Raw genomic sequence first — 26573 nt, forward strand, 5'->3', positions numbered from 1 at the left:
CCCCTCACTATTACTGCATATAATCGCTATAGCCTATTCTCGATTGCCTAACTATATAGCTTTACTTCTGCTACATCTCTTAGTATCAGTAACAACTATACTAGTACTTATTATTCCTATTATAAAGCCTATTTCATCGAAATTCTATAAATCGTAATCAAGAATATCATATTTCGCTTATATATTCAATATAAATTGGAATCAGTTTTCAATAAGTATAGAATCTTTACAAAAAGCTTTTTGAAAGTTATAAATATATTTAAAACACATTTTTAGCTTTATATAACATTTAATAAATCGATAAGCTTAAAGCTTTTCAACTCTTTTTGTATCTCAAGATTTAAGAATATAATTTGCTATATCTTTTATTCCCTTTTGTTTAAATACAAAACCTCTTAAATCCATATCAATTATATATTGAATAATGATTTTCTCTTTTAGTTCCAAGAGATTTTGAGATTTAGATTGAATTTCTATATAAGAAAATATACCGTCAATTCTATATTATAATGTTGATTGTAGAATATTGTATAGTATTACAGTCTTTCGAATATTTAGCTTCTTATCTTTTTGAATAGCTGCGATAGCAAATAATATACAGACCTTCTTTATTATTCGAATCCATCATAGATTATTGATAAAATATATATTGAAATGAGGAAATCGAATTGAGGTGAAAGTAGACCACCCACTGATATGGGCCACGCACTGATAAACCACGTTAATTGATTCAAATAATAATAAATTACTTTTAATCTCTTTTATTGTTTTATGTAAAATCCAAAAATAAATAAAAACTTGAAATTTATTTTATTATTTTTTTATTATAAAATATAAAACTTGAAAATCAATCAATAATATTTTAATTCTATTTTATTAGTATGTCACGGAATTCACTGTATAGTGTAACCCTACGGTACTAATCCTAGTACTCCTCTGGAGTACTCATTTCTATAATTACTAAAACTATTTTACTCAGTTCATTTGTATACCCTATATACCTAATTAGGCGACTCCATTGCCTGATCAGAGTATATAAAGTAGATATGATTCTTATAATCACATCTCAAGTCAATCTAGTTTATTATCACTCTATATACCTATCTCCTGATCAAAGTGACTATTAGATATAGCTATTACCTCCGTGATATAGTAAAATTACAAAAAAAAAGAAAAAAAAAACTTCAATTTTATATTATTTAATTGAGAATTCTTATTTGAAATTAAAAATTTGATTTATATATTTTTTTAATAAAGATTTTTAATATCTTAAAAAGAATTTATTATAAATTTTATATTTCTATTAATATATTAAAATAAAATATATATATTTTGGTGTAAAAGTGAGATTCGTTAAGTATAAGTGGCCTAATACTGTAGGCATATCGGGATTAAATTCTTATCTCTATCGTTAAGGGATATGTCAACGATGACTCCAATTCTGGAGACTGGAGCTGATCTCAACAGAGAGAGAGAGAGCAGAGCAGGCACCATGCTTGATAACCTTGTTTTGGACCTATTAACTGAGCTTATCTTTATCATTTATTATTGATTTTTCAAATCGAATGACGAATACCGAGAATTTGAAGTTGTTGCTCGGATTATCGCTTCTGCGAAGATTGATGAAGGGGTAAAGAAGTGTCGAACCTTTATGAAAATATGAGAACAGGTAATATTGATACGATGAGGAAAGTTGTTGAGACATCATCCATTGACAACGGAACTGTCAAATATCGACTTTTGAAAAGAAATACTTTATCGATTTTGAAGAAGCTATCTGGGTACAGTGGGGAGGGAGCTAGTTATTATTCTGGTGTTCTTCCCGTTTGAAGGGTTTTCAAGGTGGTGGAACAAGACACGGCAAAAGGAACACCTACATTGACTAGCATTATGGGGAAGTGATATGCCAAGAAATTCGGAGTGACCGAAAATCATTAACTCAAACGGAAAAAGAACAGAATATCCATTTGTTTTTACCATGAGCTTTATCCTTATCTCTTCTTCCGATTCAGAGATTTCGATACTCTCGCAAGTACCGAAACTAACAAATAGTATTCGGTAGAAGGAAGCCACTTCTAGAGAGTCTCTGCCCAGCCTAGAACTTCTCATGCATCTAGATATTGAACAAGAGCTTCATGTGTAAGCTCCGGAAGATTGAGGTACAGTAGAACGATCTCCTACCCCATAAGTAACTTTATATACAAGTATATGGACATATATTTTACCATCAATCGAAAGATCACCTATCACGGATGTTCCTTGTACCGAGTATAGAGGTTGCATTCGGTACTTATCGACCTTTTATTACATCGCAGCAATCATATTGATCGAAACCCCTGCAGCGATATTGGCTATCAGTGTGCAACTAACACTCCGAGCTTCTTGTGGAGTTGACACCGTTTAGTTTTTGGGTGTAATCCATGTCGACGGACGGAAATTGAACCGGACTTGTTAACCTAATGGTCCGCTTGATCGCCAACTTTGATCCACAGAGCATTACTTCGTAAAGTAGTTAAATGAAGCCATGAGCCGGTTCTCTGGTACGATTGACATTTTATTGATCAATTCCATACCAATATCGGCTTCAAATTATGAGTCAAGGAAGCCGACAAATGCCAGGCCGATCCGAGCCTTATGAATACTCTTTCATCCCCGCCCCCGCTCCTGGCACCGACTCAGAATTCCAGGGTCCAATTCAGCAGAACATCGTCGACACGATTGAACAATGGAATTACGATAATAGCTATAACGACCCTGACTTCGGATACATAGTACCGCTACCGGTGAACACTCTGGAAAGTCAGTATGCATCTGACACATCGAGATCATCTCGTGATCCTAATAGCTTGGAACGATCCTCCGCGGCCGAGGAATCTTTACTAGATCTGCTAGATGGTTCACATACCATCGCCAAACCTACAAATATAACGAAGAATCCCACGCCTCAGCAATTACCAGAAGCGCTTGAATACTTAGCACCAGTACCCACACAAAGAGATACTTCTCATCAATCTATCAAGACCCAATCAAGGCACCCTCAACAATCCGCAACCGATGAGCTACTACCTCCTAGACAACCTCCTACACATTCACAATATCCTGAACAACAAGTCCAAAATGCACAGTCAGTATCTCATCGCCCAGGTATATGAATCTCTGGCTAATCTCCTTTATCAAGACCGATTTCTTATCAACCTTCTACAACGCATCCCACAACTCTGGCAGTTGTAAATGACCCATTCCTGTACGGTGATGTTGATGTGTTTTCGCAACCATTGGAAATTCAACTAGGGCCAGTACTACCGCCGTCATTATCTAAAGGAAAACGAAAACAAACTTTCAGCCCTTCCCCGTCGCCGGATCCTAACTCATCACGTCCAAGAAGGGTCGCAAATGCCAAGCGTCGGCGCGAATTCACTTCTCCTGATTCTCCAAAACCTTCATTTGGCTCCGAATGGTGGGAAAGTGATGCTTCACTTTGCTGGAGATGCCGCAGGCATAACACAAACGTAAATCATATCTTTCTTTCGCAGCACCCACTTGTTGATTGTGGGAAGCTTCTCTTGATGAACTTCAACTGACTTTACTACACGGCAGCACCTGATATCAGGATTTTGTGATTCTTGCATCCGAGTGTCAAACTTCAATGTCGCTCCAAGCACTCAAGGGACGAGAACGGAAAATTTGGAAAGCCTAGTCTTATATCTATTACCATGTTCGGCTTCCCTTTCAATCATCCTTAGATCATGCAGTATCTAATCAAGCCTTAGCACATGTGGAAGAAAACCTCCGCGCTATTCCTCGGAATACACTAAAAACCAAAACTTGGCGTATGTTTTCGGCTGAGAGGGCCGAAAAAGCATTCGATCACGATTTTGACAATACCGTATTCAGAGATCATTTCGTTTTAGCGCAAGAACAGGCTCGTTCAACCGGAGTCTTCGACGAGAAATACTCAGATCTAATGGCAATAGCTCAAACATACCAAGAATCTATTCTTCAACCTGTTAGTACCTTTATTCATATTATTTCAGGAAAGTTTCTGACCTGTTCATATTTAGAACAAATCTCTCGAAGCTTCTTGCAGGATTTTGATCGAATGCTGCGAATTATACAAATGCTTTATCACAACAACGATGCCACCAGCTCCAATTCCAGTTCTTAATCTCCTCGAAAAGATCCGCACCACTCGCAGCACGATGCGCAGAGCTTTCAAAGAATATCAAAACCTGGCACTCGCTCCCTCCGACTTTCGTTCTCGACGTGATTGGCTACCTTCATTTCTTTCCGCATGTTCCCTTGCGATATCGGCAGTAGTGTTCATAGATATGATGGTAGCGGTTCCATCACCCTACAAAGAGAGAATTTGGGGTGTGGCATGGCAAGAGAGAATAACTCAAATAAGACATGGAGGATATGGAATGATGTTGGAAGTTCTGAGAGCAAACACAAAGAATATCAATCCATTGGAGTTGAGTTGTTGGGATCAGGATTTCGGAATGGACACAAACTTCCAAGTATTAAATAATGCTCATGATCCTTTTGCTGGAAATCAATACATGAACGCACAATACAGCACCGGATACACAATGGATCCTTCCTCTAATCCACAGTTTTCCTATGGACTTGCAACACCTGCAACACAAGACTTTGCTCCTGATCTTCTATACTCCAATTTGGATTACGACCAAGCTTATTATAACAACTGGCAACAAATGCATTTGAGAATGCAACAACAAGCAAAAGCGGAAGAAGAGAGAAGAATTTTACTAGGAGATACTTCGCCAGAGGCACTGCAAGGAATGATGGCGGTGAAATCCTGGCAGATGAGAAATTTTGAGCACCTGAAGTTGGGAGAGAACATTTTCAAGAAGGATTTGTATAGACAAGCGACTATCAATCCAATCGCGGGCTTGTGGAGAATCTTTGATATGAAGTGAGGGATACCTCGGGGTATTCTGATGCATTGGGAGAAAGATATTTATGAATTATGAGTTGGCACTTGAATTCAGATTGTGAAAGGGACATGAAGGATTAAAAAGAGTTGAATGGCTTACTTCATTCACTCACTTCCTTCTCAAGTATCAGGCCTATAGAATATTTATTTGTAGTCTTTAATAATCAGTGTTTTTCTTAAGCTTTCACATCATTTTCATTCAGGCTTCTTGAAAGTTAGTTTTACTATTATATTTTTTAATCATAAGAGAATCGATATCTAAGGGACTTAATCTTTAATGAAAATGAAGTATAAATAAAAGTATCGAAGGGTACTATTGTGCAAATGTGTAAAATGTATAAATGCGGAGGATATTAAAGAAACTTGCGAGGTTTGGTTTGCTAATCTTGATAAGAAGAGTGATATAAGAAGATGCGATAGTGATTTTACTAGCTCTATGGGAAAGATGAAGCTTTTATCTGTAAATATTAATGCTTCTATAGTCTCTTACATTGATTTACCCTGACTTCCTGTGAAGAATATCATGTAAAGAGCCCAAGGCAAGATTCATATACGCAGGAGGATTGATTTGATTGATTGATTGATTATATCATATGCGGGTCTAGCGGTCTGAAGGGCTCTATGTAATCGAAAAAAGAGGTGAGAATGGAGTACTATCTGAAAGGACTTCAATGATTTGAATCTCTTTTCAATATTATACTAAATATATAGTCCTGATTATTAACATAAAGAATGCTCAATTTCTGTTTGGTCTTCTCACATTCTAATATTCAATTTGAAATGAATTTATAATTCATTAAAGAAGTTCTTTGAAAGGGTATTCCATACCCGCCTCTTTTTCGGTTACGTAGAGGCTGCTATACCGGAATAGTCGCTTTATCGCTCGCCCTTCACTTCACCCTCTTGCAGCTACTAGCAACCTCCTCTACTAAACGGTCTGGTACCTATTTGCAGCTATCTACTTGGGCGTAAAAAGAAGTGCTTTGCTTGGTCTGTTGGAAGTATATCATACTCCTTGGCTGCCGCTCCTGCCAGCCATCTCGTATCCCTTCTTTCCCTTCTTCGCAAGATTCGGCTCGCAGACCCAACAGAGTAATAATATTATTATGCCTCTATCACAATTCTGCATAAGAATAGCTGTTCACTATTGATTGATATCAATATGATTGCAATATCTATATATTCTTTAGTTCAAACACGCAGTGGCTGCTGTAAAACTGCGTGGCGCCGCTTGATGATGGTCTCCTTCATGAATGAGCTGCGAGATCTGATCTGTTTACCCCATTTGAAGACCGCGAATGGGGTAGCAACAAGCGCTAAAGATAAGAACGCGAGAAGTGAGCTAGCCCAATGAAATCTGAGATCCGTGTACATGGATGCTGAAGCAAGTGGAATAAACGCGAGGGTGGCGTTTTCGATCAAGCCAACAGCTCCGAGAGCGCTTACTGCATACTTGCTATATGCATCGACAAGATAGCTTGCATTGCTTACTATGATGGCGGTTGTCCCAAAGCCCACAATTGCCAGTCCAATGGTGGGTACCATCCAATGTATGGCAGAGACTGATGTCCACCCATACAAAAACATTCCACCTGTGACACCCAAGAACCCTCCGATGACTGATGGATACAATCTAGCCTCAGGGATAGGTGTCCCAGGAACTTCGGTATTTCGTACAGCGGAATCGTAGTACCAGCGATTGGTGTACATACAAAGTCCACATCCAAATACCTCACCGACGGCAATAGCAACTTGGATATATCCTGCTTGTAGGGAGTTCCAACCATAAGGTTGTCCATAAACCTGCTCGACAGATTGGGTAAAGAGATAGATTGTTCCAAGACTAAATTCAGCCCAAAGAGTAGCCACAGAAACCATGGAGTCTGTGAAAAGCATATAAAAGGGCCGTTGCACGCTATTGATGACAACTCGATGCAATGGTATTCGATGTAGCCCTTCTTCCGTGTATGCCTCCTTTCCTTCCCGACGTAGTTTTTTAGCCTTGGCAAGTAATATGGCCGATCCGCGGCTTTCAGGGAGGCCGATGATGAAGATTGGGAAAAAGGCGGCGGTCCAAATCGATTCAATAAAACCTATCCAGCGCCAAGAAAGAGATGGGAGACTCTAGCTGGCGCTTCACAATACATAGGGGAAGTTGGGTTAGTAGGAACTGCCTGCTTTTTCTAAACTACACGAAGAGGACCTATAAATACTAGCTAAAATAGAGACACATACCAGTATGTGCTTTCCGCGCACAATAAGTATGTAAATATAGACTAAAGTCAAAGGCCTTTATAGTTCATTTTAGGCGAAAGCGAAAGCTAGCTCTTTTAATAGTCCTTATATAAGGGCTATTTTCTTCGTAGTTAGCTAGCTTATTAGATAGAGTTCATATTAACAACTAGACTCTCTATTTAGATTCTACGTCACTCGTATTCTACTCAAACTAATAATAAGAAATATTATTATTAATAAAGATAATTTTTGTTTATTAATTAAACTTTTAATAAGAACTTAATAAAACTTATAAGCTTCTATAGCTTTTCCAATAGATATCATAACTCACTTCTTTGATAATTTTAATTTTTCTTCTATTCTTATTTACAACCTCTCAATTATACAATTTTTCTCCAATTACGCAATTAAATATCTATCCTTTTCTCATAATCAAACAACCCTCGTCTATCGTAGTATTTATCTCTAAACTATTTGCACATAGAGCTTGATTACTACACGGTGCACAGCTAATAGTCACTTCAATCCGTGCAATTTCACACAAAGGGGCAATCAATGATTGTGAATTTTTAAAATTTATGTACAGAGAATAAGAATTTTACCTACACATGGAATACAAACCGGCTCGATTGATCGCAGTTACGAGGCGTACCAGCGCCCACATCTACTCCATTTCAAAACATTCATCATCATCCTCTTCTTCTTCTTCAGTTACAGTTGGAGTAGAAACTACGGTTTACGCTTGTGAGACTTGGAGAAGCGGATTCAAGAACGGATGTTTGGGAATAAACAACAGTTTGTAGAGTTCCTGGCAGAACTGGCTATTGAAATTATCATTACAATTGCTTCTTTCGAAGTAACAGAGCTCGAATATGCCACAGAAGCTATCGAGCTTGGGGCGCTAGTCGATGCAGAAACGGACGCAATAGTGGTGCTCGTAGAATTCGAAGCCGCGAGAGAATTATTACCCGCCGTAGCGATATCCTCAGGATCTAAATGATAGAGTAAAGAACCCCATCCAAGACTATCGTAATGACCTGATCCCTCGCCCCAGGAACCTGCTCCGCCCTCAAAACCACCCATCGTGGTGACGGTGTAGTTCATGTATTCTTTTGTCCAGGGCGCGTCGACGCCTTTGATTTGTCCGTAATGTGCGTAGAGTAATTCCCATGTGGGACGGTAGGAGCCGCGCGAATCGTCGCTGACTTCGGTGTAGGATACTATGCCGTTGGTGTAGGGTTCAAAGGGAACATCGTTGTTGAGGTTGTAACGCGCGTAGTATTCCGCACTGAGGTGCATGTTAGCTTGGTAACCCTACATATTTGTGAACTGAGGTAGTAAATACCCTAGTAAAATCTTGCTATTGTTGAAACCATACAGATCCTCGCCCTGATTCCAGGCCTGCTGTGCAAGAACGCCAAGCAACTGAAAATCAAGACCGGTATGTCCTTGATCACGTCCAGCTTCTTGGGGTTGTCCCATGATTTTTCCCGTCTCTGGCTCGGTAACGAGATTCGAGATGCAATTGTTGATTCCACCATTTCCAGATCCAGTCTTGAAATAATCGACTGCATAATCGAAAAGTGTGGAATTGTCTGTCAAAACACCAAATGCCATCACAGAGGCCATATTACAAAGTTCCCAGTTGGCAAAGAAATGCTTGACATTGTGTTCGGATCCAGCGCTATGGTTGAGGAAATATAGATTCTTAGCCAAGAAAGTCCTCTCAAACATGGCAGTGAAAGTCGCCAAACCGCTCTCCGCAAAAGGAGCATAGTCTCGGATGAGTTCTGCAGCATTGACCAATTCGTGACCTTGCAAACCTGTTGTAAGATATTGATCATCCACACCCTCATCATCAAAATTGTCTAGCTTTTCTCCCCACGCAGTGAGAATGGCCGCTGCAGCTTCAGCATACTGGGCATCCCTCTCTATTTTCCAGCGCAACCCAAGTGCGAAAGCCGCAGCAGCATCGTGCCAGAGAAGCTCGGCGTTGGCGGTTATATCAGCAGTAGCATCGCGATAAACGCGCGCGACAGCATTGTTTGTGTAGTTTGATTGACCGTAGGAAATGCTGGTGAGTTTATCCCATGAGCTTTGCCATGGATCGAGTTTTTGAGTGAGTTTGGATTTGATGCGAGTGATGTCGGTCTCAGATACTAGGAGGCCAGGGTGAACGAAAGCGAATGTAGTATTTACAAAAAGAAAAAGTTGGAAATGAAGTGTGTGAGCCATTCCGATATGGATCAATTTGCTAATAACAAGAGTGACTAGAAATGAAATAATTGCTAAGGACAAAAAAATCTATTAAGTTTAGGAACATTTAAACAACTCCATATGGGAGAATAGAAATCCAAAATAAATTCCAACAAACTACCTTGTATAACACCCTGAATTCTGCGATCCCGCGTGCCTTTATATGAAACAACATCAATAACAATAGGAGCTTGCGGGGGTAGATCCGGCAATTGTCTCCGGCCAAAGAAGAATCTACCAGCCAGTCTTGGACGTTTCAATCCGAGGGGATATGGATGAAGGAGATAAAGTTGGTAACGGTTGTGATTCGCATCCCGAAAGTTCGCAAAGTATATTAAAGTAGACTGGGATAGATTGCGGAAATTAAAGTACCCCCGTATGTTCGTCCCGAGTGGGGAATATCCACTTTTCATGTCATGAATGGGAAATTAGATAAGCTGAATGACTTTGGCTTTACTATACTCTATATATAAAAGTATGGTCGTTGAAATTCAGAGATCTAGGCCTAGAGAAAGATTGGTATGGTTGGGGTGGAATTGGATTTTGATTTCGGTAGGTACAATGTAAAATTGTTAGGTGAAGGATTAGGTGAAAGGGGAGAAAGGAAGTCGTAATGCCTGGAGTGTCTACTTACTTACAATACACTGATTTCCTTTGATGTATGCTGCTGTTTACAGCGTTTCTTGTCAAGCACATGATCCACCATCTGACATAACATCTAAAATTGGTGGTAGCTTTGTTTGAGATCATCGCTGCCATTAATTTTCGTGAGTGCCGTTCTTGAAGACTTTAGGATCCTAACTTTTGTAGCTAAAGGAGATTCAGGGAACTCATCATTAGAGACCCAAAACGAAGCAAAAACAGCAAATTTTCCACAAAGTTGATGAAATATCCCCAATTCTTTATATATCGTCTATTCTTTTGAACCGTTACCATACTCAGCCTATCCATCGAGACCGCCTTTCGCAGGCACTATTTCATCTTGGAATTGAGTATTGGATATTAGATATAGTTGATCGGAAACCTCAATGGAAAAGAGATACATACAAGAAATAGCACAGGCAACCAACTCATAACATGTATAATTGTTGACATCTTGCCATTATACACAAGCCCAATGCTATCATTTAACCCCTCGGCCACGACCTTCGCTATGATAATATCTCAGCTGACATCATCTTTGGATATAATTTTCTCTCTATCGTATCCGTAAGAGTAGAATAGATGCATGAATAAGTAGATTTTGGAGTTAGCTCGAATTCTCCTGCTTTCTTAAAGTTGTAGATACTCGCTTGAACAACTCGTCATGATAGTCAAGACCTTTACTTGGACAAAAGCTAACTCCAACCTGACACTGCATTCTGGATGAGTGACAAACCATTGACCAGCGCAGGCGAGATATTATACTTTTCTCCCACGCTGTCAAATCTTCTACACCTTCTCGTCCTATCCTTCATTTCCCGGAAGGTTTATTCTAACTTTTCAAATCAAAGTATGAATGATATTGTTTGGTCAAGATCCTAAGAAATGATAGGATTTTTGGTCGATATTCATTCATTTCCACAATTTCATCTTATATCATCATCCTATTTCTCCAGCCTGGGACTATTCTCACAGAATAGGCTAGGACGACAGTTCTAAAGTTCGAATTCAGACAGGCGCGACTGAATTGGACTTTTTCTCTTCTGGGTTGACTTTTATTTTCGCTCTGTTCCGTATTCCTAACATATGAGTCTAGCTGATTTCATTTTTATTAGATCAATTACAATATCAATAGATAGATAGTGTGACTTGAGAAGTGTTTGGTTGTCGTCTCACGTAGTTTTAACATGAAGATTCTTTCGCTTACACATCGAATCAAAAGAGGCGAAAAATTTCTGATGTGGTCCGTGTGAGGCAAAATCTTACCTTTATAATTTCAACATTCTCGACATTTACAGCAAATATCAAGCATCTTGATGGTCTAACGGTCATGATTTCCGCTTGTCATCAAATTGGCAAGTCGCGGGAGACCGGGGTTCGACTCCCCGTCAGAGAGATCTGAGTTCATGTCTCATTCTTTTTGTTTGTTTTGGAGGCATCCTTTTGCTCTCAGGATAGTAGTTATATGGATATATATATCTACCTAATATCTTAGATACCTACTCAGGTTAAATTTTAGACAACGGAGCGAATATATCCGATGTGGAAAGTTTTTGGTGGCTTATTGTTTTTGTCAGAAAAAAGGTATTTCGATTTGTGCGTACTTCCCGACATTACTCCGAAGCTGGTAGCTAATTAAATCTTCCGTTTATTAGTTTCATGTGCTCTCTTTTTTTTCCCAATAGTTTTTGTTGCATATTGTAAAAATTGTTCGTTACAAATCTTTGGGGTTCGACTCCCTCTCAGAGGGGAGGGTATGTATGTATGTATATGTGATTAAAACTTAACTTTTATTTTTTCTCTTTTTCTTCCTAAGGACTTTCTGAACTATTCACCAAAGAGCAATTTCGAATTTATCATTTATTCCTATGATTTGACTTATGATAAGATCTCTCTCTCTCTATTCATCGAAGAAATGAATATGCAAAACTGGAAATTCCTGTAATTCATTCTCTCAGACTACTTTTCAATTGTTCTAATCTGTATCAAACATTCGTCGATTTTAACCACTTTATTCTCATTACTCTAATAAAATTCATACTGTTACTATAGCTTCTCTTCATTTTCTCTCCTTCTGATCTAACGATATTGGAAAAACCACCTGTCTTATATCCTACCTCTGTCGCTATTACACAGAAGCTTTACCGCACGGGTGACCGACCATCGCGAGGATCTGTTAGCATCACTCCAGGATCTCTCCACTTAGGGATACTAAGTAGTAGCATAGGTAATCCAAGGGATTGATGGAGTATCTGATGTTCAGTTTCTATGGGTCTGATAGATCCCGCACATTATGCCATGCGTGATGGATTGTCCCTTTGATTTTGCATACCCTCGAGAAGAAAGATACACCTGTCAGCGCTGGTGGCACGGCATTCATGTGACATAATCATCTTATTATTTTCTGGTCATATTCAATGATGTCATATTGTGGCATTGGACATGACAGAGGCAGTGTATTTTTGCTCGAATGTCGTATGGCAAATTTGCTTAAAGCGAACTACTTTTGAATAGTTGAGCACAGGTTTCATTTTTGTACTATTTAATTCTCAGCAATCCTCTGTCAAACGAACAGTACGCTACCAACATGTTGCGATGGTGGCATAGCGTCTAGTTCCAATGATCCTGTAAGGTTACACCAGAGAGGGCTGAGGGAGCCCCTTGTAGAATGCGGAGTAAATGATACCTGCGGTATCTCTGGAGTTCCAGACGTTTAAGTTATATGTTCAAATAGAACCGCGGTTCCTATAAACTCCCTCGATCGCCGAGCACAAGAGCTCACGACCGGAAAAGTCATTTTATCTAGAAATTTGGCCTAGCTCTTTACTATGTTTTACTTTTTGCCTTTGTACAACATTTGCCTTGACCATAGCTAACAAAGATGATACCATTTACTCATATGTTGGATATGGCGCTGGTCTCGCTGAAGATATAGTTGCCTTCTGAGAGGTCAGTACTTCCCCAAAACGCAACGAGAATAGTGAAACCTTGAAGTATCCAACATAAGAGCCAATCTTGATTTTGTTCAAAACATTCTTGTCAGTAATTCTGGAACTTCGTATTATCTATCCTCTTGAGATTTGAGCAACAGACGTCATCACCAACTCTGTAATCGGAATCAACGCTCTTGGAAACCGAGTAGAAGATTTAATATGGGACTACAACTATCTTTATCCTCGAATCTTTAATAGAAATGTAATCGTTTCTGGACAAAAAGATACACGAAACTGCCATGCAACACTGAGGCGAGACATGTGTATAAGAATACTTGAACAATGCCGGTTTGGCAAACGTATCCGCGCGGTATCCAATATCACCATCAAACCACACGACTTGCGATAATTAAATTGCCAGGAGTTACGGAAGTGGTATGTTTCTTCTAGCGTCTAGTGAACCCCTGTTTCCCTTTTCTTTCTAATAATATCCCAGGGCTCAATGGAAGCGATGCTGATGGAAGCGGATATTTCTTCAGTGCATCCTGGGTTCACAATGCGAGTAATACAACTTTCTACGAAAAAGTTGTTGCTAAAGTCTGGCCTAATCTGATTGTACAGCGTAATGAAGCACATGGTATTCAAACGGCGCGTCTCAGCTGTTTGAAAGCAAATGCAACGAAAGTGGAAAGAAAGACTATTGGCGGGGTACCTAATGTGGCGACGAGATTCCAGTTATACGGATGGGTCGTGATGGCTGTTGTTTCTGCAGTGGGACTTTTGTTGTTGTAATTGTGGGAAAAGTTTAAGGTAACAAGTTTGCGAGTCATTTCGAATTAGAACAGTTACCCAGGTCCCGTTCATGATGTCGTCAAAATGTTTGATGGTCCGCGAAATTTTGAGTGTTGATGTTTTTGATATAAGGCTTATGAAAGCACGACGAACAGTTTGAAATGTGTGGATCAATTAAGACTATGGCTCAGGATCCACTAGCGATTTTTACGATACTTATTTATGCCCATGAGACTTGCATGCCCGTAGCCGATCTTCATGTGCCGATAGACTTCACAACTACTTCAGACATGAATGAAATGTTTTGAAAAGATGTCCAATCAAATTAAAAACGTCATTCGATTGTTTGATTTTCTCTGCACATGAGGAAAAGAACACATAATCCATTTAGCTCCAGTGATATCATCTCATAACGCCATCAATGTTCTGTCGTACATAAGTAATCATGAGAGCCATTAAATAACCCTCATTCAAGACCGCCACACTACCCAGCTAGACATGAATTCTCTTGCGTTTGACAGTCACTAATGCTAAAACCATTTGTTTTTCCACCATTGAATGCATCCGCACATGCATTGTACTGTATATCGCAACTTCTTTGCAACGCGGCAGCTTCATTCACAAATGTGTTGCCATTGACCGAGAAAGGACGGGCTGAATCTCCACTGTTGGTGACGGGTGGTGCCGCTATACCTCCTAGTGCGGAAGTCGAGGAGCCTGCGGAAGATGAAGTGGCAGGTGATGTGCTACTAGAGGCAGGTACCGATGATGATGTAATGGAAGGTACACTTTTTGCGATGCTGGAAGTGCTAGTTTTGGACGCTTTCGCTGCAGAGAAAGAAGTCGAAGGTGATTTTATCGAACTTGTGGAGGAGCTCGCCACTGGGTTGGTGTTGTCCGGGCCAGCTGCGACTGCACTGGCTGCTAAAGCTGCGGCAGCTTGCCCACCGGAACCTTAAGATTGTCAGTATGGTTTTTTGTTCTATGAGTGGAAGACAGAAAAAAAGAAGTGACGACTTACCATTATTAGATGCAGCGTTTGCAGTAGTTCCGGATCCGATGACGGTAAATTTAGTACAATCATCTGCTGTACCTCGCTGTGCAACAGGCATAATTGCGGGTTGATGATTAGTTGACGAAGCCATTGTACACACACGATAGTTTCCAGCCGGTAAGCCGCCGTTAACAGTAGCAGAAAGAAGCCCTTGGCCGTTTCCAGCATCATTGATACCCTTAAAGAAGGCAAACTGAGTGGGATCCAAAGTTCCAGTTGGGTTGAGACTGGACCCCATATCCTGCACGGTTACGTGTGTATGCCCAATAACTACCTAAAATGAAGTATTATAATTAGCAATGGCCCAGAAAGCAGAGGAAATCAGAAGGACAATGATGGATTTAGAAATTAAGCGACGTCAAGCAGTGTGAAGTGAAAAGACCTACCCCGGATGAATCAAGCTGCTGTGGAGCGGAGAAGTAAGTGGAATCCGCATTAGAAAAGGAACCTGGAGTGATGTTGGACATTTGGACAGTAATATTGAATGTTGTATCAGATTTTATCGTTGCACTACCAGCCAAAGGGAATGTAATGATCGACGACATCATTTTGTTCTTCGCGGGAATTTGACCCATCGCTGAAAGGCAAATGAGTAGATTTTGACTTAGAGATAGGGAGGCACTCACGGATTCCATTACAAGACCCTGTTACAATTTGAAGGCCATTGGTAAGAGTTTCTCCTGCGCAAAAGTTTATGAAGTTGTTTTGCGAAGTCGCAGAAGCGGCCTCGGAAGCTTCATTACCACCAATTTCAGTAAGCCCGTCACTGAAAGAGCCGCTTGCGATGGCGTTTTGTGCAAGGGTAAGACTGGTGTCATCGCCGCTCGTTGCCGTGGCACGTTTGTGGATATCCTGGTGTCTCTTTGCACTTAGGCCTTCAACCAGGCCAGCTGAAGTAAAGAGGGCGAGAGCTACTGACTGAAAACGCATTATAACTCTTAACCGATCGCTTCTCGGCCTTTAAGTATCTTCGCAATAAAGGGATGTAAAGTATAAAAGATATGGTATATATATTACAGTGTGTAAAAGCGACGCAGTCGTGCAAGTTCAGATGAAAGAATGAAGAAAGTGCTATCAAAGCACGAAAAAGAATGTAAGTATCACGAAAGAACGTATGCGCACAAAAAGAAGGTGAATCGAGAAAGTCGAGATTAAGACTTATGATGAAAAGATACTTCTCAATGACGGCAGCATCATCACTCATATATGCCTTCTCTTTGAATTTCAACTGACATGTCTGTGCCGTGAGCCGACGATGGATGGTAAGCCCAACTTGATCTTGACCAGATTCGACGATTTCATTTGCTAGCAAGACTTGCATTTTGTCAATTGAACTTGTATCAGCCTGTTTGATTCACCCATCTCGATTAATGGTTTCGGCTTCCAGGAGATATGAACAGGTTGTATTACAGTTTCTTCCCAAGAAGAATCAGAGGATAACAGGTAATGCAGGGCTATTGTAACCCGGCCTTTTGATCTGATAGAACGAAGATAAATTGCAAGGAGGACAATATTAGTACGGCTGTTGGGGAAGACGCAAGAGATACGAGAACTATGACGGAAAGTCTTAGCGATGAGAAGTCTTTCAATATTGTCATGGGTATTGTAGCTTGGGATGAACATGTATCAAGTGCCAAAATATGATACGCTTGTTGCAAGAGATGAAAAACCTCGCGTCTGAAATTGTAAGCAGCAATAATATGACACCCCTGAACCCCAAAACTTCAGGGAGGGCTGAATGCATCAATTTAGGCCACAAACATCGGCAATCAACTTAGCTTTTTGACATCGTGAATGTTGACATTGTCCAGAATGGAATGATATGTCCAAAATTCATGTAAGAAGTTATTAATGTCAGTAGTATCTTGATGGTGGCGTGGAGCATCGAAAAGCAATCGGGCCATCTTATCTTATCGCCGGATAACCTCATCCCTGTCATTGTATCAGAACATGTACAGCGGGTAACATGAGACGAAGACAACAACATCACAGGAGGGTATGGGATGAAGGACTGCATTGGATGACACTGATCAATCCATTGCCAGAACCCCTCCTTCAGCCTTACTCATACCGGATTGCCATTTTCTTCCATATATCTGATCCTGCATGGCATTCTTCCTTATGAGTTCATGAGCTTCGTCTGATCATAGGCAGATATAATCCCAGAATCTTTGAACAAGGTTCAAGGTATACTCAAGTGCTGCTCAAACTCGCATCAAACCGATCTAGCTTACCTTTAATTCTTGTCGGTTTTCTTCCATATAAGTCGTCTTGGCAATATGGGGGAACAGCCAAAAATACACCCACACTACTACAGTGTGTGGACATGTGGGCAGGTATCAAATTATCACAATTTTCGTCTCAAGAATATGCACATGATTGATATAAAACCTTTCCCTCAAAGATCTAACCATAATCTCTTTGTTGTCCTGGTCTTAAATATCTTCCCTCTTTCACATACTCGTTTTCGCTGTTTATCTACTTTTCACGTCTGGAACGTCTTTCATAATAAGTGTTTTTAATTACTAGTATATATTCTTATCTCATTATTTTACTCATCATCACTACACCAGTTAAAAGCAGGAAAATATAACAACCATCATGCATTCAATACTGTTTGTTGCAATCCTCGGAGCCATGGCTGTCGTCAATGCTGCTCCAGCATCTACAACTGTAAACCCCGATGCAGTTACAGGAACAACGTGTACCGATCCTTCAACGTAAGTGTTCAGCTATAGAATGAGACTATCAAGTACTGATATACCCACCAGAACTCTTGTATCTCACGATATCAACGTGGCTCTTCTCGGAATTTGTGGAGGTATAGCAGGAACTATTCAACAAGTGAGTTAATTTCTCTATTTTGGGAGAAAAGAAAAAGTTCTTTAAAGGGAAGGAGAGGAGAGTGAAAAGACGTGTGAAGCATTACGAGGATATGGCAGGATACAAGCCAGCTGGGATAAGAGGGTAAAAAGAGATGCATATATTTCAAGTGACAATATCGAGTTGAGTTTGAATCATTTTCCGATCACATCATGCTTTCTTTGGAGATTAAATCACAAGATCCCTATCGTAACGCTCACCACGATCAGACGGGATAAAAAGTCGAAGAGACGAATAAGTAGTTTAATTTATCCTTGGAATTGGTAGAGTAGGGGCAGAAGAGAGCTTGAAAACACTCGTTCCTACTTTTATCTCTGCCTCAAATCGTTAACACTTTGTAAAATAGTGCGGTGGCGAGCCTACGTCAACAACCGGAGAATCGGGCACTGCTCTCTTGAAACTCAATGCTGCTACATCTGGCCAGACAATTGATATCACGAAAGGTAGATGGGAAGGATGTATGAGAGCAGCGAGAGCGGTGTGCGGAGATAGTCCTTTCACCAGTACTTGCATTGGTGGAGCGAAGGTGAATGCTGGCAATGTAGACTTCGAACTTTCTGCCGCATAACAAAGTGTTCAAGGACTTACAACGGTGAAGGAAAGGAGACATACTGTATGATTGGTACATGACCATTAACTTCAACTATTTGTTCCTGTATATATCACACCTATTCTAGTAATATGGAATGAAATTAGACTTGATGGAGAATGTGCAAACAATGCTCTGACAGCCGAACTTTTCAGATATCATAAACAACGTATCTGACATTTTTGGCCGCATTCTTTGGTTATATGGAAGTAAGCTTCGGTAATATACATGCAGTCTACTGAAATGTCATACAGCAATTCTCCAAGTAATCATTCCGAATCGGATGAGAGTATGACTTTGAACTATTCCCAGAAAATGAAGCATTCCTATCATCCATTACCATTCTGAATTCCAATGTCACGGCAGTCAGACTAATAAATGACTTATAGGAATAACCAGTGATGGTAGTTGTACCAAAAGTTCAGTCACATTCCCTTGAAACCTGGAGTGGGATCAAAAAATTGACAAAAGGTATTGGAGTATAAATGCTCAATTGGGCTTTCCAATTTCATTGTTTGACACAATTACTTTTCCAAGCAAATGCTTCGAGACAGCGAGATTGAAGTGGTACTTCTGGTACGTCTCACAAAATTGGAACTAAAGTGAATGTTGGCACTCAGGTGTAAAGACTCAAGGTCACTTGAAGTATAATCACGTGGTATATACATGCATCAAGTCATGTGATGAGTTTGTGGCAGGATCTTATTCGTGGGAATTTGTGAAAAGAGACAAACAAATGAACAGGGCCGCGACCACATCTGAGGTACGCGGGTACGGTATATAAACTACTTAGATACGCTTCCAGAATCTGCAAACTTCTTATATATACTTTCCAATCTCTAAAGCCAGCCTTTACACATTTCAACTGCTTTCGTCCATCGAGAAAAATTTTCCTTACTTTCTTCTGGAGTAATTTTAGGATGGAATTCGGTTTTCCCTACAGTATTGATATTTTTTAATTCGTCAAAAGTTTCCCAAACCCCCACTGCGAAACCTGCAGCGATGGCGGCACCCAATGCTGTTGTCTCCAGCATTTTTGGACGTTCAACCGGGATCGAAATAAGATCGGCTTGAATCTGAAACAGTTTTAGACATTGCCCAAAATGAAAAGAACCGTACAATAGAACTTACTTGCATGCAGAGATCAGAATTACTCATACCTCCATCGACGGCGAGTTCAGCGAGTTTCTTCCCGCTGTCCTTTTCCATCGCGTTCAATATTGCTTTTGTTTGGAAGCAAGTCGCCTCCAAAGTAGCGCGAGCAATATGACCTTTTTGTGTATATGCTGTGATACCGACTATTAAGTGGTTAGTAATTAAGTTAATAGATGTCGGAATGGATCTTACAAAGAGTGCCACGAGCGTCGTCGTACCAGTATGGTGCGAAGAGCCCACTGAATGCAGTCACAAAAGTGACACCGCCATTATCTTCTACAGTCTCAGCTAGCTGACTGATCTTGGACGAAGAGTCGACGAAGCCAAGGTTATTTTGAAGGAACTTGATACTGGAGCCTGCGACCGCAATGCTTCCCTCCAAAGCATATTGCGGTTTACCATCAAAGTCATACGCGACTGTACTCAAAAGCCCATGTGTGGAAATTACAGGCTTGTCGCCAACATGGTAGAGAAGGAAGCAACCTGTCCCATAGGTGTTCTTCGCTCTACCTGGTGTGAAACCTTTCTGTCCGACGAGCGCCGCACTTTGATCACCTAACACACCCGTGATTGGAACACCCTTCAAGATTCCTGTTGCAAGAGTACCGAAGGATTCGCGATCCGACGACCGGACAATCTTAGGAAGACTACTGAGTCAGTGCGTACTTTAATTACAAAAGAGCAAGAAACTTACTGAAGCTTATCCATATCAAATCTGAAAAAATCTAAAAGCTGTTCGTCATACTTGAGAGTATGCAAATTCATAAACATTGAACGCGATGCATTCGTGGGGTCTGTAACGAACACATTCTTCTTTGGTCCACCATTGAGCTTATAGATAACCCAGGAATCAACGGTACCAAACGCAAGATGACCTCGAGCATATGCATCTGCAACTTTGCCATTGTTTTCAATCAACCACAAAAGCTTACCAACAGAATGATAAGTCGATAGGGGAAGACCGCAGAGACCCTGCAATTGATTAGATCCAAGTCGAGCTTTCAACTTTCTGACTAATGCCTGATTTCTGGTATCTGTCCACACTATAGCATTTGCTAGAGGTTCTCCTGTTTCGTGGTCCCAGACGACTGTTGTTTCTCTTTGATTTGTGAGTCCTACGGCTTTAATCTGTCTCGCCGAATGACCTTGTTGCTCAAATTGTTTGACGGCACCTTCAATACAAACTTCTATCGAGTCGATAATCTCAAGAGGATCATGTTCATGCCACCTTTTCATGGTCAGCTACGCGTTGACAGTGTCAATGGATGTACAAACCCTGATTGTGGATATATCTGAGAGAACTCGACTTGATGCGATGCAACCGGCTCGCCGTCTTTGTTGAAGATTAAAAATCTTGTGCTTGTGGTACCTTGGTCTATGGAACCTATGAAAGATTCATGATTCGACACTGACACGAAGGACTCATGGCTAGAAACTGAAGTGTGGTCACCCATATTGATTATGCTGCTATTCGCAGATAAATGTGCCAAAACCTCTGGCTTTTGTGGCCACGATGGAAGAGGAATGTATGGAGCAAGGCATCTAGAGCCCCTCGCCCGGACAAAATTTCTCCATATTCTAAACATGTGATGCTTCAATGGACCTCCAACTCAACGAATCAACTTAGTCAATTCGAATGGCTTGTACTTGAGGAGCGGGGTCAATTCCGCTAACATCTTGTGGCCGAGCAAAGTCTTATTATCTTGGTATTGGCCAACAGATTGACTTACTAGCGTAACGTTACGGTTACACAGTTTATCAAAATCTGCATGCTAGATGGTTGATTCACTCGGACGTCAGAATATTTGATACAATCGTACCATTCGATCTATGCCGTCAATATTTACAGGGAATTGAACCAACATCTCAACTAGCGGCTTAACTAACCCAAGAACCAGAAGAAAAGTGCGATTGTGGGGGAAGGGGCACAATCCTGGTCAAGACACTCTGGGATGTAGCAAAATTTCGACAAGGAATGAAGGGTAATTCTTACATAGTACAGCAGATGCAGGTCGATATATCGACGTTAAGAACTCGGATGATTACCCCCATTGAGGCTTTTCACCAAGCAAATTTCTCGCACCATGCTTGTTTTCTCGTCATGCCTCGGTAGGTATCGGCACACTGCATTCGTGGACACCACCAGATGTTGCTAATTGCACATTCATTGTGACGAAATTGAACCAACAAGACTCGGAATTGTGATATGTTATTTTCTACGATTATTATGTGCTTAGAAGTCAGAACCACTGATAGAAAAGGCCAAATTCAAGTGAAGATGGAGTGCCAGAGCTACCTAGTACTGCGTTGGTTGAAGGCTTCTAGAACAAATAAGACTAGTGAAGTTCTCGGTTCATGAGACGGCTCTTGCACCGCCATCCACTACCCCGCAATCTCGCCATATGCAAGAGCACCGACCTTAGTGCCAAATGACCATGATTGCAACCCACAAATGATTACCAACGCCAACAGAACAGACGGGTCAGCAACCCCACTCAAGTTAGATCTGCATTAGGGATTTTCCAACGTTTTCAAATCTTAGGAATCGTTATGCACATGGCGCCCCACCAAGAATTCCAACGACATGAACCTCAAATGCTTGGGACAGTCCAAAAGTCCAGACCATCTACAACGATGATCCCAGAAGTTCATCTGCCTGGGGGCTGTATGATGGTTGAAAATTAATCCTAGGACGAAATTTTGCTCAACATGTACAAGGGCAGCCTTGGACGTATCAAGTTATGAGATAAGTCGCCAGTGGTGAATTCCATAGCAAAACGTCCTTCAAGCCTTCCGGAAGCAGCTCGGGTATCCGTCAGCCATCAGCTTGGGGCCACTAGAATACAACGCCATGCATTTGTGAAATTTGCGAATGTGTAAATGCTGGCGTTACTTTAATAACAAGGTATTATATTTACAATCACAATTCAAGCACTTAGCCATCCAGCATAGATATCGGCAACACCGTCGTGCCTGATCTTCCTGGAGCTATTTACATGTACTGTGCCGTAAATCGGGTCTATACCATGCGGAGAAAGTTATTGATACGATTTCGAGTATCACAGAGTCATACAGTCGAGACTAGGATAAGTTGATATCTACCCGTCGGGTAGTCAAGTTGACCACACCTACCTGAAAGATGGGGTTTGATTGGAAGTACCGCTTTAGAACCATTCTTTTGAATACGAGATTTGTGCTGTCAACCATTGATTGCATCGAGGAGAATATGCAAAAGATGAATTCATCCGAGATTGGAAAGTTGAACTCTTTTACAAGCAAGATATTGAATTACAAGTTTAACAGGTTGATGGTGACGCTCCCACACTTTTCATTATTCTTGAAAATGCCATCATAGCTCGCACTACTTTTGTCAAGAGATCGACGTGTGTTTGGTTAGGTCATAATAGTTTATTGAACTACCATCTAACTTACTTTCAACTTAGTGTGGACTGGAGAGACAACGTTTATTTCACATTTTTATTAACCTAAATGCTCTATTGATATTGTTGATGCGGAGTCAAATGACCAAGACTGCGCCGCCAACCACTGTCTGGTTGCAACAAGGATATACCGAACTCATTGATGAGCCACCCCTCTTACGTTCTTTGGAGGTCACCCAGAGCTCATCATAGCATGCTGTGGTGAAGCCACTTTCTATTTGTCGGCATAAAGGCGTGTTATACATGCCGTCAAAATGCTCACGATATTACAATTCCTTGGTTCTTCCCGCACTGTGATTACTCCGATGCAGCTGAATTCACAATTATTATTATGACGATCTCTCGGGTAATTCAAACTGAGCTATCTAATCAATTTTTCTTCCATACATTCCGCACTTACAAGGAAGGATTTTTGAGCATCATGGAGGTGCTTTAGTGTCTCCTCTCAAATAGGTGGCTAGGACGGCCAAGTCTTTCCTTGGTAAGATTGTCCAAAACGGCAACTTGGCCTCTTCGTGCAACTCAGAAGCGCCAACATAGCTTGTTTCTAAGCCTTTGTGCTTAGATCACTGCCTCGGTATGCTACCATACTCGCAATTGCGTTTCGATAGTTCCAATATTACAGACTTCTTGTTCACATGTTCATTTCATTAAGGGTGGTGACTTCGGCTACAACGCGGTGTCTTCCGCCTCTAAGAATCATACAAAGAGGTATTACCCAAGAATTCAAGCTACATATAGAACAGTATCCATCTCTTGCAGGTCCATCATCGTCACATATATCCAAGTTTGCATTCACAGAATCGCCATTCCACGCCTTTACCTTCTCAATTCACCAAAATGAATCCAGATAAACAAGGGTCGCCCATTCCTGCCGTTAGCAATGACAAGCACATGGGGATGATGGAATCCCAACAATCCTCGCCAGACCTCTCATCACACGAGTCTACGCTGGATGGAAACAACATGCACACGATCTCCAGTGAAGGTAGCGGTGCTTATGCAGAACATGGTCCTGGAATTGATCATAAGATTCCACAAGAACTCGAGATACAGTCAAAGCCAGACCTCTTGTGGAGTCGTATCCGACATACCATGCGAGAACCGTTCTCGGAATTCTTTGGTGTATTTATTTTGTGAGACTCCACCCAAGCCTTAAGTCTCCATTTTATATAAAACCTCTTTCTTGCTCGATTAATAGTCACTGACATTCAAATAGGATCTTGTTTGGAGATGGTGTGGTTGCGCAAGTAGTCCTAAGCTCGGGCGAGAGAGGCTCCTATCAATCAATATCTTGGGGATGGGGGTATGTATTTGCCCTGCTCTAAACGTTTACTGGCTAAAAGGTTTAATAGCATTGGAGTTATGCTTGGAGTATATGCTTCAGGCGTTAGTGGTGCCCACATCAACCCAGCTGTGACATTCGCAAACTGCGTCTTCCGAAAATTTCCCTGGCGCAAATTCCCCATCTACATGTTGGCGCAAGTGTTGGGAGCAATGTGCGCCGCCGGCGTGGTCTATGGTATGCCATTTCCAAGATTTCATAAAGCCAAGATCTAATCTGCTGATCCTTATAGCAAACTATAAATCTGCCATTGATATGTTCGAAGGGGGGAATAACATTCGAACTATGGGCCTCAACACATCATCTGCAGGCATATTCTGTACCTACCCCGCCCCTTTTATGACAAAAACAGGACAATTCTTTTCAGAGTTCATCGCAAGTACGATACTCATGTTTTGTATCTACGCTTTACAAGACAATGGTAATTTAGGTTCTGGAAATCTTACCCCACTTGGACTCTTCTTCGTGATCTTCGGTATTGGGGCTTGCTTTGGATGTAAGTTATATTTTTTGAACTCACTCATCGCACTATAGATAGTCAAGATACTAATATTTAACTCTTCATTAGGGGAAACTGGATATGCTATTAATATGGCTAGAGACTTTGGTCCAAGATTGATGAGCTACTTTCTTGGATACGGTCACGAAGTATGGAGCGCGGGAAACTATTACTTTTGGGTACCTATGGTAGCGCCATTTTTTGGATGCTTGTTTGGAGGTTGGTTGTATGGTATGTGCTTACTATCCTTAATACTCATGCTCTTAGGGGATGTTGTCTGATATAAAGGTATAGATGTCTTCATCTTCACCGGTGAGAGCCCCATCAATACTCCTTGGATGGGATTGAAGCGGCTTATACCTGGGGGTCTCGGGAGTAAGAAAGTAGACTCCGCAGTATAAGGCCGGTGAGAGAAAAGAGAAGCTTGGTACCGATGCTAATCCTCTCTGTACGTTAAAGAGAAGGGCATTGTTGCGTCAGATGACTGAACTGCGCACATTTAATTAGAATCTCAAGTACTGAACCGGTGCCAACGGGAAACTTTACAAGGAAGGAAACAAAGGAACCGACCGGTTATTTCTGCCTTCTTATGGGCTAAAACACATCATCATATACTAAGGTGTCGGGAAAATAGATAGGAACTTCTCGGCAACTCTCAATATAACCTTAAAATTTAACTCCTTTCATCAAACAAACACTATATATACTAGATCTGTGTTTAGTTAGATATGATGGAGATTCACGCGATCATATAATTAGCCGTCAAATTGTTTCATGATATGTCATTTGTTGCAACAAGACTGATTCTAATGTTTTCTTGGCCCCCCTTTAGCTTCCCGCTAAGCGCCCAGCCCCACTGTTATTTTTTTCATTCATCCACATTGACATTTCCATCGGGATTTCATTCACTAGACCACAAAGTTATTATTTAGATGATAGACCCAAACAGTCACTGCAATTCGCAGGCCACGTTACTCGTCAGCCAACAGGATACACGAGAGTAATTCATGTGATGAATAGCTCATAAAACCGTCATTAAGTGGTCATTGCAGATCTGTCAATGATAGTGTGAAATGAAGTCAACAAAAGCAAAGCTAGAACTAGTTTCAACGGTTTAAAGTGCCTCTTGGCTATTTAGAGATAGTGTTGTAGGGGAATTTAGCGCAAAATGACAGATGAGATGGCCGTGAAGATTCAGTTGGTTCGGGCCTCCAGATACACTAGTTCTCACGCTTGTCGTAATGCAACACCCCGCCCTACTCCCAAACCAGATGTTCTTCTCTCTCCGGCTCGGTAATAATTCTGCGTTATTTTAAATAGGTCAATTATTGCCGATAGCAATTTTTTCGCTGGATGAATGCCACTAGTAACTTTTGGCATTTTCTCGCTTAACCTGTACTAGAGGGTATCTTTTAGACAAAAGTAACAAAATTGGATTCTCTTGTAGTGTGGTTGGTTAAAAGATGAATTTATCATGTATTCTGTTTGCGAGCTTAATCCAAGTGCTTTGTTTGGGGAATATGTCTAACCTTTCAAGTACTTATTGGTTCAGAGTGAAGCTCATTTCATATCTTCATAAACCTCCATTCAGCCGATACACGCAGATTCAGACTATTGATAATCATTATTCATAATTCCATAATCGTATTATAGAATTGTAGATTGCTTCTATCAACTCTATCGAAATGTGAATTTAACTGGTCATGAAATTGTGCAAAATTTTCATAACCACTCAACTTTTGCATGCGATATCCTTGGAATACCAAACCTGTGAGATATGGCCTTAACTAAGT

General features: G+C 40.8%; 8 protein-coding genes across 8 annotated transcripts; 4 read left to right on the forward strand and 4 right to left on the reverse strand.

Annotated features, from left to right (window-relative positions):
* The first annotated feature begins 2528 nt into the window (after nt 1–2528).
* On the forward strand, nt 2529–5258 carry EAF02_002110 (uncharacterized protein). The gene is made up of 5 exons (XM_038898158.1): nt 2529–3124; nt 3179–3509; nt 3598–3715; nt 3771–4006; nt 4062–5258. Exons 1-5 carry the CDS (start codon nt 2592–2594, stop codon nt 4938–4940), a joined length of 2097 nt encoding a protein of 698 aa, XP_038761850.1. The 5' UTR covers nt 2529–2591; the 3' UTR covers nt 4941–5258.
* An 890-nt stretch (nt 5259–6148) lies between these two features.
* EAF02_002111 (uncharacterized protein) lies at nt 6149–6853 on the reverse strand (the record flags this gene model as incomplete). The annotated part of the gene is made up of 1 exon (XM_038898159.1): nt 6149–6853. One exon carries the CDS (start codon nt 6851–6853, stop codon nt 6149–6151), a length of 705 nt encoding a protein of 234 aa, XP_038761851.1.
* A 1003-nt stretch (nt 6854–7856) lies between these two features.
* Nucleotides 7857–9427, reverse strand: EAF02_002112 (uncharacterized protein; the record flags this gene model as incomplete). Its single annotated transcript, XM_038898160.1, has 3 exons — nt 7857–7921; nt 7987–8480; nt 8538–9427. The coding sequence occupies 3 exons, from the start codon at nt 9425–9427 to the stop codon at nt 7857–7859; spliced, it is 1449 nt and encodes a 482-aa protein (XP_038761852.1).
* Nucleotides 9428–12556: 3129 nt separating this feature from the next.
* On the forward strand, nt 12557–13815 carry EAF02_002113 (uncharacterized protein; the record flags this gene model as incomplete). The annotated part of the gene is given in 2 exon segments (XM_038898161.1): nt 12557–13458; nt 13474–13815. 2 exon segments carry the CDS (start codon nt 13366–13368, stop codon nt 13813–13815), a joined length of 435 nt encoding a protein of 144 aa, XP_038761853.1. The 5' UTR covers nt 12557–13365.
* A 262-nt stretch (nt 13816–14077) lies between these two features.
* On the reverse strand, nt 14078–16366 carry EAF02_002114 (uncharacterized protein). Its single transcript, XM_038898162.1, has 4 exons — nt 15496–16366; nt 15256–15446; nt 14837–15143; nt 14078–14769 (listed from the first exon to the last, which is right to left on the reverse strand). The coding sequence occupies exons 1-4, from the start codon at nt 15797–15799 to the stop codon at nt 14300–14302; spliced, it is 1272 nt and encodes a 423-aa protein (XP_038761854.1). The 5' UTR covers nt 15800–16366; the 3' UTR covers nt 14078–14299.
* Nucleotides 16367–17470: 1104 nt separating this feature from the next.
* EAF02_002115 (uncharacterized protein) lies at nt 17471–18320 on the forward strand (the record flags this gene model as incomplete). Its single annotated transcript, XM_038898163.1, has 3 exons — nt 17471–17589; nt 17641–17713; nt 18099–18320. 3 exons carry the CDS (start codon nt 17471–17473, stop codon nt 18318–18320), a joined length of 414 nt encoding a protein of 137 aa, XP_038761855.1.
* Nucleotides 18321–19028: 708 nt separating this feature from the next.
* On the reverse strand, nt 19029–21803 carry EAF02_002116 (uncharacterized protein). Its single transcript, XM_038898164.1, has 5 exons — nt 20772–21803; nt 20191–20724; nt 19689–20146; nt 19473–19639; nt 19029–19417 (listed from the first exon to the last, which is right to left on the reverse strand). Exons 1-5 carry the CDS (start codon nt 21080–21082, stop codon nt 19181–19183), a joined length of 1707 nt encoding a protein of 568 aa, XP_038761856.1. The 5' UTR covers nt 21083–21803; the 3' UTR covers nt 19029–19180.
* A 1691-nt stretch (nt 21804–23494) lies between these two features.
* On the forward strand, nt 23495–25526 carry EAF02_002117 (uncharacterized protein). The gene is made up of 6 exons (XM_038898165.1): nt 23495–24072; nt 24156–24242; nt 24292–24458; nt 24514–24777; nt 24850–25011; nt 25075–25526. The coding sequence occupies exons 1-6, from the start codon at nt 23777–23779 to the stop codon at nt 25179–25181; spliced, it is 1083 nt and encodes a 360-aa protein (XP_038761857.1). The 5' UTR covers nt 23495–23776; the 3' UTR covers nt 25182–25526.
* Nucleotides 25527–26573: the final 1047 nt, after the last annotated feature.

Source organism: Botrytis sinoallii, assembly GCF_014898435.1.
Source record: "Botrytis sinoallii strain Bc 23 chromosome Unknown BSIN_003, whole genome shotgun sequence".
NCBI classification, from domain to species: Eukaryota; Fungi; Ascomycota; class Leotiomycetes; order Helotiales; family Sclerotiniaceae; genus Botrytis; species Botrytis sinoallii.